At 43.7% G+C, this 11,147-nt stretch overlaps 1 protein-coding gene across 4 annotated transcripts in view; it reads left to right on the top strand.

Moving 5' to 3' along the window:
- The first annotated feature begins 243 nt into the window (after positions 1–243).
- LOC129818089 (myocyte-specific enhancer factor 2A-like) overlaps positions 244–11,147 on the top strand; it is a 27,918-nt gene continuing 17,014 nt past the window's right edge. For 3 of the 4 annotated variants that reach the window (XM_055873652.1, XM_055873649.1, XM_055873650.1), the window contains exons 1-2: positions 493–636; positions 2,222–2,425. In XM_055873652.1, coding sequence (XP_055729627.1) covers positions 583–636; positions 2,222–2,425 — 258 coding nt within the window. In that variant the 5' untranslated portion in view covers positions 493–582. Of the gene's footprint in view, positions 637–2,221; positions 2,426–11,147 lie in introns of all 4 variants that reach the window. The other variant, XM_055873651.1, reaches the window with a different exon arrangement.

Below are 11,147 nucleotides of genomic sequence, written 5' to 3'. Positions count from 1 at the left end.
GAGATGTGGTGTTTTGAACTGAGTTGTGTGGTAGAGATGAGCTGTAAGTCTTAATCAGTGAGTTATTCTCCTCTCTCAGGTCAACCTGTTGAATGATCAGCTATTTACTTCTACACAAACATAGTTGAACCATTCTCTATGACCGCTCCACAAGGACTACTGTGTGTGTTTGATGGCATTTTAACTGATTTCTCTCTCTCTATCTCTTTAAGGAGTGAATGCCAGAGGTATTGAGAGAAGAAGAATCGAGAGAATACTGCTGTGAGGATTTGGAAGACAAGAGAAGAAGAGCAGGACTTTTGGGATAGGAAAGAAAGAGAAGAAGAACAGGACTTCTGGGATAGGAAAGAAAGAGAAGAAGAACGGGACTTCTGGGATAGGAAAGAAAGAGAAGAAGAACAGGACTTCTGGGATAGGAAAGAAAGAGAAGAAGAACAGGACTTCTGGGATAGGAAAGAAAGAGAAGAAGAACAGGACTTCTGGGATAGGAAAGAAAGAGAAGAAGAACAGGACTTCTGTGATAGGAAAGAAAGAGAAGAAGAACAGGACTTCTGGGATAGGAAAGAAAGAGAAGGAGAGAAGATGGGGAGGAAAAAGATCCAGATAGCACGGATTATGGATGAACGTAACAGACAGGTAAATGAACACTGAGCTTTCTCCAAATAATGGTCACACACACATACAAGCCCCAACACTCCCACACCTGCAGACAACTAGGTGGGCAGGAAGTAGAGACAGAGGCATTTTGAGGAGTGTGTGTGTTGTGGGGCAGTGGTTCCTCTTTTCCTGTTATGACAGGAAATGCACTAACATGTGCTTCCTGACCCCTAGAGCTGGGATGACCTCCCTGTTCTCTCTGTCCTCTGTGTGTGTTGTTGTGTGTGTTATTGTGTGTGTGTGTGTGTGTGTGTGTTAAGAGTCCTTGCTTGTGAGCACTCGTGTGTGTGGGTGGGTGTGGGTGTGTGTGGGTGTGGGTGGGTGTGTGGGTGTGGGTGTGTGTGGGTGTGGGTGTGGGTGGGTGTGGGTGTGTGTGTGGGTGTGGGTGGGTGTGTGGGTGGTTATCCATACAGTGACCAGCCTCACATTTCTTCCTCAGTGTTCTGATTGTGACATTGTAATAGAGACAGTGATTCTGTGCCCATATCTATGTATCCTAATGTGATAGTGACTTACAGTCAGTCTCAAGTTAAGCAGTAATGGCCAAGGGCGCCAGCCTCCATAATTAGATTCTATCTAAATGTTAACATTACTGTCACAGTCTGTCTGTTTGTCTCTCAGTTTAAGTATTCCCCTCAGGGGGGGTTTAGAAGGCAACATCAGAGTGCAAGAGCACACTTACATATGTACATACAAATCTTACATATGTACACACATACCTTACATACATTCATACATATCTTACATATGTACACACATACCTTACATACATTCATACATATCTTACATATGTACACACATACCTTACATACATTCATACATACCTTACATATGTGCATACATACCTCACATACATAGATACATACATACCTTACATACATACCTTACATACTTACTGGATTTTCTATATAGTCTATTGTCAACACGCAGGCCAACATACGTACATGCAACAGTTCACTTACAGTATACACTGTACACTCTCCCTCTCCCCCTCTCTCTCCCTCCCTCTCTCTTCCCCTCTCTCTCTCTCTCCCTCTCTCTCTCTTCCCCTATCTCTCTCCCCCTCTCTCTCTCTCTCTCTCCTTCTCTCTCTTCCCCTTTCTCTCTCTACCTCTCTCTCTCTCTCTTCCCCTCTCTCTCTCTCTCTCTTCCCCTCTCTCTCTCTCTCTCTACCTCTCTCTCTTCCTCTCTCTCTCTCTCTCTACCTCTCTCTCTCTACCTCTCTCTCTTCCCCTCTCTCTCTCTACCTCTCTCTCTTCCCCCTCTCTCTCTACCTCTCTCTCTCTACCTCTCTCTCTCTCTCTCTCTCTCTCTTCCCCTCTCTCTCCCCCTCTCTCTACCTCTCTCTCTCGTCCCCTCTCTCTCTCCCCCTTTCTCTCTCTTTCTCTCTCTCTCTCTCTCTCTCTCTCTCTCTCTCTCTCTCTCTCTCTCTCTCTCTCGCTCTCTCTCTCTCTCTCTCTCTCTCTCTCTCTCTCTCTCTCTCTCTCTCGCTCTCCCTCTCCCTCTCCCTCTCTTTTCTTCTCTCTCTCTTCCTCTCCCTCTCCCTCTCTCTCTCCCTCTCCAGGTGACATTCACCAAGAGGAAGTTTGGCCTGATGAAGAAGGCGTATGAGCTGAGTGTTCTGTGTGACTGTGAGATTGCCCTCATCATCTTCAACAGCACCAACAAGCTGCTCCAGTACGCCAGCACTGACATGGACAAGGTCCTGCTCAAATACACAGAGTACAACGAACCTCACGAGAGCAGGACTAACTCCGACATTGTGGAAGTGAGTCCCACACACTGTATTGCAGACTAGTTCACCAACATGGTTTCACTGGTGGAAATGTGATTGAAAAGCAGTAGACACTCAGGCCCATAAGGACTGGTTACAAGTCAAAACTTCAGTTGGTTGAATGAACAGCTAGTGTAATACAGCTAGTGTAATACAGCTAGTGTAATACAGCTAGTGTAATACATGTGTGTGTGTGTGTGTTTGGCTAAGGAATCAGGGAGGCTAACATGTGCATGGCTGAGTCTCAGTCGGCCAGCCTGGAGTTATGCAATGGTGTTAGGAGAACAAGTCTGGTGTCTCCTCACACACACATGTCCAACGTCCCCATTCAACCCTCTTCAGGGCCAGCCATCGGACCATGGTCCATGTGACCGAGGTCAGAGGTTAGGGGTCAGGGGTTAGGTATCAGAGTTCAAAGGACAGGTGCGTTGGATTTAGTCTCTGGATCGCTGACGGGAATCTGTAGCGGCTTGGAGGACAGTGGTTATGGTCTTCCAGTGAAAGATGTGTGTTCCAACACAGGCCATGAGCCTCCCTTTGGGAGTAGTGGGAAAACAGGCTGAGCTTGATAGAGTGCAGAGGGGGATGTTTCTGTGTGGGAATGGGGAAAGTATAAGATATGCAGCCCAGTATTGGGAATATTCCATTGGTTCCATTGTAAACCAGGCAAACTAAATACATCAAGCACTGCTCAAATATTCCACATTTAAAATGAGTCTGGTGGTCGATACTGTATGTCAGAGGTCCATAAGGGGGTGGTTTTGGCCTGATAGCTGATGTCCCTCTCCACCTGTCCCACTTTTTGGTCAGTCAGCCAGCAGCAGCATATAATCTATGTTAATCTACTGTAATCCTATCACTCATTACTATAATCTCAATATGCTCTTCCTAATCCCTCTCAACAAATGTCCTCTCCTCTCCTGTTTCCTCGCTGACCCCGAGTGTGTAGGTGTCTTCTGGAAGACAGATCAATGATGATGGGTCTTTTCCTCCTCCTCTCACTCTGTTTCTCTCCTCTCTCACATGCAAGCCTTTCTATCTCTCCTCCTCTCACTCTGTTTCTCTCCTCTCTCACATGCAAGCCTTTCTATCTCCTCCTCCTCTCACTCTGTTTCTCTCCTCTCTCACATGCAAGCCTTTCTATCTCTCCTCCTCTCACTCTGTTTCTCTCCTCTCTCACATGCAAGCCTTTCTATCTCTCCTCTCACTCTGTTTCTCTCCTCTCTCACATGCAAGCCTTTCTATCTCTCCTCCTCCTCTCACTCTGTTTCTGTCCTCTCTCACATGCAAGCCTTTCTATCTCTCCTCCTCTCACTCTGTTTCTGTCCTCTCTCACATGCAAGCCTTTCTATCTCTCCTCCTCTCACTCTGTTTCTCTCCTCTCACATGCAAGCCTTTCTATCTCTCCTCTTCCTCTCACTCTGTTTCTCTCCTCTCTCACATGCAAGCCTTTCTATCTCTCCTCCTCTCACTCTGTTTCTCTCCTCTCTCACATGCAAGCCTTTCTATCTCTCCTCCTCTCACTCTGTTTCTCTCCTCTCTCACATGCAAGCCTTTCTATCTCTCCTCCTCTCACTCTGTTTCTCTCCTCTCTCACATGCAAGCCTTTCTATCTCTCCTCCTCTCACTCTGTTTCTCTCCTCTCTCACATGCAAGCCTTTCTATCTCTCCTCCTCTCACTCTGTTTCTCTCCTCTCTCACATGCAAGCCTTTCTATCTCTCCTCCTCTCACTCTGTTTCTCTCCTCTCTCACATGCAAGCCTTTCTATCTCTCCTCCTCTCACTCTGTTTCTCTACTCTCTCACATGCAAGCCTTTCTATCTCTCCTCCTCTCACTCTGTTTCTCTCCTCTCTCACATGCAAGCCTTTCTATCTCTCCTCCTCTCACTCTGTTTCTCTCCTCTCTCACATGCAAGCCTTTCTATCTCTCCTCCTCTCACTCTGTTTCTCTCCTCTCTCACATACAAGCCTTTCTATCTCTCCTCCTCTCACTCTGTTTCTCTCCTCTCTCACATGCAAGCCTTTCTATCTCTCCTCCTCTCACTCTGTTTCTCTCCTCTCTCACATGCAAGCCTTTCTATCTCTCACTCTTTTTTAAATTTTTTAACCTTTATTTAACTAGGCAATGACAGCCTACCGGGGAACAGTGGGCTAACTGCCTTGTTCAGGGGCAGAACGACAGATATTTTTCAGTCCCTGTCTCTGTATTGATAAACATGGTCAAAGATGACCTAGCTGTGAAACCCTGAATGGAGCAGAAGAGACACTCCTTTGTCTGGGTTGTTTTCTTTCCATAACGAAGTGTGTGTGTGTGTGTGTGTGTGTGTGTGTGTGTGTGTGTGTGTGTGTGTGTGTGTGTGTGTGCGCGCACACGCATGTGTGTGGGGGCGCGTGTGTGTGTTCTGTATTTGTGCTTGTTGTATTTGGTGCAGGAGGCCCAGGATAATGGCTATTTATAACTCTTAGAACTCCTGCATTCCTCACCCCTCTTCTACTAACCCTATTTCACTCCATTCTATGGTGTGTGTGTCTGTGTTGTAGATTGAAAACAACTGAAGCTCTCAGTAAGGCTCATCAATTAGAACACACACACACAGCCCCAGTGGAACTCCAGCTCTCTTTGTGGAACCAATCTCTCCCTGTTCAACGTTTGGAAACCGGCAGCAGGCTAAAAATAGAATGCTGCTGCTAAGAATAGCCTTTGGAGGATGTGCATATGAGTGTGTGTGTGTGTATGTGTGTATGTGTGTGTGTGTGTGTGTGTGTGTGTGTGTGTGTGTGTGTGTGTGTATGTGTGTGTGTGTGTGTGTGTGTGTGTGTGTGTGTGTGTGTGTGTGTGTGTGTGTATGTGTGTGTGTATGTGTGTGTGTGTGTGTGTGTGTGTGTGTATGTGTATGTGTGTATGTGTGTGTGTGTGTGTGTGTGTGTGTGTGTGTGTGTGTATGTGTGTGTGTGTGTGTGTGTATGTGTGTATGTGTGTATGTGTGTGTGTGTGTGTGTGTGTGTGTGTGTGTGTGTGTGTGTGTGTGTGTTTGTGCGCGTGTGTTTTGGTGGATTGACTGGGAGGCGAAATACTTTTGTAATAAAGTATTTGCAGGCAAACAATAAAATAAAATTCCTAATGTGTTGAGTTGCCTCAACATAGGACATGACGTAACAGTAATCACTGCAGCCTAAAGTAAATTTAAATATATTTGCCAAAATTATATAGGCCTAATTACTATACAGAAATAAATTAAATCATTTGAAATACTTCACCACAGAGCATCATTAACTTATTTTAAAGCTGTGGTTTGTTTTAAATCAGAAACGTGTAGGCCTATATGCCTAGTTGGGAAGCCCGCATCTATAATATGTCTGAAGATAACGTGTCTTGAATATAGTTTTAAATGTTCAGACAAGAAAAATGGGAGTGGTGTGTGGCGAAGATATTGGCATGTACAGTGCAATCGAAAAGCATTCAGACCCCTTGACATTTTCCACATTTTGTTACGTTACAGCCGTATTCTAAAATGGATTAAATTGTTTTTTCCCCTCCTCAATCTACACACAATACCCTATAATGACAAAGCAAAAACAGGTTTTTAGAAATGTAGGCAAATGTATTAAAAAAACGTATAAATAACGTAACATATTTACATACATTTGAAGTCGGAAGTTTACATACACCTTAGCCAAATATATTTAAACTCAGTTTTTCACAATTACTGACATTTATTCCAAGTAAAAATTCCCTGTCTTAGGTCAGTTAGGATCACAACTTTATTTTAAAAATGTGAAATGTCAGAATAATAGTAGAGAGAAAAATTTATTTCAGATTTTATTTCTTTCATCACATTCCCAGTGGGTCAGAAGTTTACATATACTCAATTAGTATTTGGTAGCATTGCCTTTAAATTGTTTAACTTAGGTCAAACGTTTCGGGTAGCCTTCCACGAGCTTCGCACAACAAATTGGGTGAATTTTGGCCTATTCCTCCAGACAGAGCTGGTGTAACTGAGTCAGATTTGTAGGCCTCCTTGCTCGCACACGCTTTTTCAGTTCTGCCCACAATTTTCTATAAGATTGAGGTCAGGGCTTTGTGATGGCCACTCCAATACCTTGACTTAGTTGTCCTTAATCCATTTTGCTACAACTTTGGAAGTATGCTTGGGGTCATTGTCCATTTGGAAGACCCATTTGCGACCAAGCTTTAACTTCCTGACTGATGTCTTGAGATGTTGCTTCAATATATCCACATAATTTTCCTTCCTCTTGATGCCATTTAGTTTGTGAAGTGCACCAGTCCCTCTTGCAGCAAAGCACCCCACAACATGATGCTGCCACCCCCGTGCTTCACGGTTGGGATGGTGTTCTTCAGCTTGCAAGCCTCCCACTTTTTCCTCCAAACATAACGATGGTCATTATGGCCAAACAGTTCTATTTTGTTTAATCAGACCAGAGGACATTTCTCCAAAAAGTATGATCGTTGTCCCCATGTGCAGTTGCAAACCATAGTCTGGCATTTTTTAATGGCGGTTTTGGAGCAGTGGCTTCTTCCTTGCTGAACGGCCTTTCAGGTTATGTCGATATTGGACTCATTTTACTGTAGATATAGATACTTTGTACCTGTTTCCTCCAGCATCTTCACAAGGTCCTTTGCTGTTGTTCTGCGATTGAGTTGCACTTTTCGCACCAAAGTACGTTCATCTCTAGGAGACAGAACGCATCTCCTTCCTGAGCGGTATGACGGCTGCGTGGTCCCATGGTGTTTATACTTGCGTACTATTGTTTGTACAGATGAACGTGGTGCCTTCAGGCGTTTGGAAGTTGCTCCCAAGGATGAATCAGACTTGTGGAGATCTACAATTTATTTTCTGAGGTGTTGGCTGATTTCTTTTGATTTTCCCATGATGTCAAGCAAAGAGGCACTGAGTTTGAAAGTAGGCCTTGAAAAACATCCACAGGTACACCTCCAATTGACTCAAATGATGTCAATTAGCCTATCAGAAGCTTCTAAAGCCATGACATCATTTTCTGAAATTTTCCAAGCTGTTTAAAGGCTCAGTCATCTTAGTGTATGTAAACTTCTGACCCAATGGAATTGTGATACAGTGAATTATAAGTGAAATAATCTGTTTGTAAAAAATTGTTGGAAAAATTACTTGTGTCATGCACAAAGTAGATGTCCTAACCGACTTGCTAAACTATAGTTTGTTAAAAATACATTTATGGAGTGGTTGAAAAATAGTTTTAATGACTCCAACCTAATGTAAACTTCCGACTTCCACTGTAAGTATTCAAACCCTTCACTTAGTACTTTTTTGAAGCACCTTTGACAGCGATTACAACCTCAAGTCTTCTTTGGTGTGACGCTACAGGCTTGGCACACCTGGATTTGGGAAGTTTCTCCCTTTCTTCTCTGCAGATCCTCTTCAGCTTTATCTTGTTGGATGGGGAGCGTCGCTGTACAACTATTTTCAGGTCTCCAGAGATTCCTGGGCTCTGGCTGGGCCACTCAAGGACATTCAGAGGTTTGTCCCAAAGCCACTCCTGCATTGTCTTGGCTTAGGGTCGTTGTCCTGTTGGAAGGTGAACCTTCTCCCCAGGCTGAGGTCCTGAGCAGTCTGGAGAAGGTTTTCATCAAGGATCCCTCCGTACTTTGCACCGATCTCGACAAACCATTTCTGTATGGACCTCGCTTTGTGCATAGTGGCATTGTCATGCTGAAACAGGAAAGGGCATTCCCCAAACTGTTGCCACAAAGTTGGAAGAACAGTTGTGTTGTAAGTATGTGATAGGGGAGTAGTGGTTTGAGGGAACACACTAAATGTATTGGGTAAAGTGTTTTGAAATGTAATGTTGTGTTATATTTTTATTGCATATACCTGCCTTAATGTTGCTCGACCCCAAGAGCTAATGGAGATCCTTAATAAATACAAATACAAACAGAATTGTCTAGAATGTCATTGTATGCTGTAGCGTTAAGATTTTCCTTCACTGGAACTAAGGGGCCTAACCCGAACCATGAAAAACAGCCCCAGACCATTATTCCTCCACCACCAGACTTTATAGTTGGCACTATGCATTGGGGCAGGTAGCGTTCTCCTGGCATCCGCCAAACCCAGATTTGTTCGTCGGCCTGCCAGATGGTGAAGCGTGATTCATCACTCCAGAGAACGCATTTCCACTGCTCCAGAGTCCAATGGCGGCAAGCTTTACACAACTCCAGCCAACGCTTGGCATTGCGCATGGTGATGTTAGGCTTGTGTGCGGCTGCTCTGCCATGGAAACTCATTTCATGAAGCTCCCGACAAACAGTTCTTGGAATGATGTTGCTAATATAGACAGTTTTGAACTCGGTAGTGCGTGTTGCACCCAAGGACAGACACATTTTACGCGCTACGTGCTTCAGCACGTGGTCCCGTTCTGTGAGCTTGTGTGGCCTACCACTTTGTCGCTAAGCCGTTATTCTAGCCGTTTCTACTTCACAATAACATCCCTTAGAGTTGACCAGGGCAGCTCTAGCAGGGCAGAAATATGATGAACTGACTTGTTAGAAAGGTGGCATCCTATGACGGTGCCACGTTGAAAGTCACTGAGCTCCTCAGTACGGGCCATCCTACTGCCAGTGTTTGTCTATGAAGATTGCATGGCTGTGTGCTCAATTGTATACACCTGTCAGCAACGGGTGAGGCTGAAATAGCTGAATCCACTAATTTGAAAGAGTGTTCACATACTTTTGTCCATGTCGTGTATGACCATGCATCACCACTGGAATTGATTTAATTATTTTTCTCCACACAACTACATACTTTGTGCGTGTGTGTGTGGTAGAAATGTCCGCCTGTTAGGGCAGGAGAGGTCAGATGTAAGAGGTGCGTGTCATGTTCCTTGGCATATGGAGAGGAGCTGTTGCCTCGCACTCTGTGCCCTTGTAAACTCAACACACACATACACACTCTCTAATTGATCTGGAAGTGGTTAGGAGACCAGACCACCCATAGGGGAGGAAGAACAACAAGGAGTAGAAGAGAAAAATGAGAGAGAGATTGTAGACAGTTGAGGGTGGCTTGGAAAGGAGAAATGGGGATTCAGTGCTTTCTCTCTGACATATCCTCTCTTATTTTGTCTTTCTTTCTCTTTTCTTTCTCTCTGACATATCCTCTCTTATTTTGTCTTTCTTTCTCTCTTATTTTGTCTTTCTTTCTCTCTGACATATCCTCTCTTATTTTGTCTTTCTTTCTCTCTGACCTATCCTCTCTTATTTTGTCTTTCCTTCTCTCTGACATATCCTCTCTTATTTTGTCTTTCTTTCTCTTTTCTTTCTCTCTGACATATCCTCTCTTATTTTGTCTTTCTTTCTCTCTTATTTTGTCTTTCTTTCTCTCTGACATATCCTCTCTTATTTTGTCTTATTCTCTCTGACATATCCTCTCTTATTTTGTCTTTTTCTCTCTGACATATCCTCTCTTATTTTGTCTTTCTTTCTCTCTGACATATCCTCTCTTATTTTGTCTTTTTCTCTCTGACCTATCCTCTCTTATTTTGTCTTTTTCTCTCTGACATATCCTCTCTTATTTTGTCTTTCTTTCTCTTTTCTTTCTCTCTGACATATCCTCTCTTATTTTGTCTTTCTTTCTCTCTTATTTTGTCTTTCTTTCTCTCTGACATATCCTCTCTTATTTTGTCTTTCTTTCTCTCTGACATATCCTCTCTTATTTTGTCTTTCTTTCTCTCTGACCTATCCTCTCTTATTTTGTCTTTTTCTCTCTGACATATCCTCTCTTATTTTGTCTTTCTTTCTCTCTGACATATCCTCTCTTATTTTGTCTTTCTTTCTCACTGACATATCCTCTATTATTTTGTCTTTCTTTCTCTCTGACATATCCTCTCTTATTTTGTCTTTCTTTCTCTTTTCTTTCTCTCTGACATATCCTCTCTTATTTTGTCTTTCTTTCTCTCTTATTTTGTCTTTCTTTCTCTCTGACATATCCTCTCTTATTTTGTCTTTCTTTCTCTTTTCTTTCTCTGACATATCCTCTCTTATTTTGTCTTTCTTTCTCTCTGACATATCCTCTCTTATTTTGTCTTTCTTTCTCTCTGACATATCCTCTCTTATTTTGTCTTTCTTTCTCTCTGACATATCCTCTCTTATTTTGTCTTTCTTTCTCTCTGACATATCCTCTCTTATTTTGTCTTTCTTTCTCTTTTCTTTCTCTCTGACCTATCCTCTCTTATTTTGTCTTTCCTTCTCTCTGACATATCCTCTCTTACTTTGTGCCTTCCTTTGTCTCTATCTCATTCCCTCCCCTCATTCCCTCCCCTCTCCTTCACCCTCTCTCTCGTTCTCTTTCTATCAGTTGTGTTCTCCTCTGAGCACCTTCAGTCAGCTGCCCACTCAACCAGTTGCTATCTTCACCTCTCACCACACACACACACACACACACACACACACACACACACACACACACACACACACACACACACACACACACACACACACACACACACACACACACACACACACACACACACACACACACACACACACACACACACACACACACTTCTGTGTAGGGCTGTGTAGGTGTGTAGGGCTGTGTAGGCCAGGGCTCTGTGTAGGGCTGTGTAAGCTAGGGTTCTGTGTAGGGCTGTGTAAGCTAGGGTTCTGTGTAGGGCTGTGTAAGCCAGGGCTCTGTGTAGGGCTGTGTAGGCCAGGGCTCTGTGTAGGGCT

Source organism: Salvelinus fontinalis, chromosome 21 (genome assembly GCF_029448725.1).
Source record: "Salvelinus fontinalis isolate EN_2023a chromosome 21, ASM2944872v1, whole genome shotgun sequence".
NCBI lineage: Eukaryota > Metazoa > Chordata > Actinopteri > Salmoniformes > Salmonidae > Salvelinus > Salvelinus fontinalis.
The sequence above is the reverse complement of the archived record's forward strand: the minus strand, read 5'-3'. Positions and strand labels throughout refer to the sequence as shown.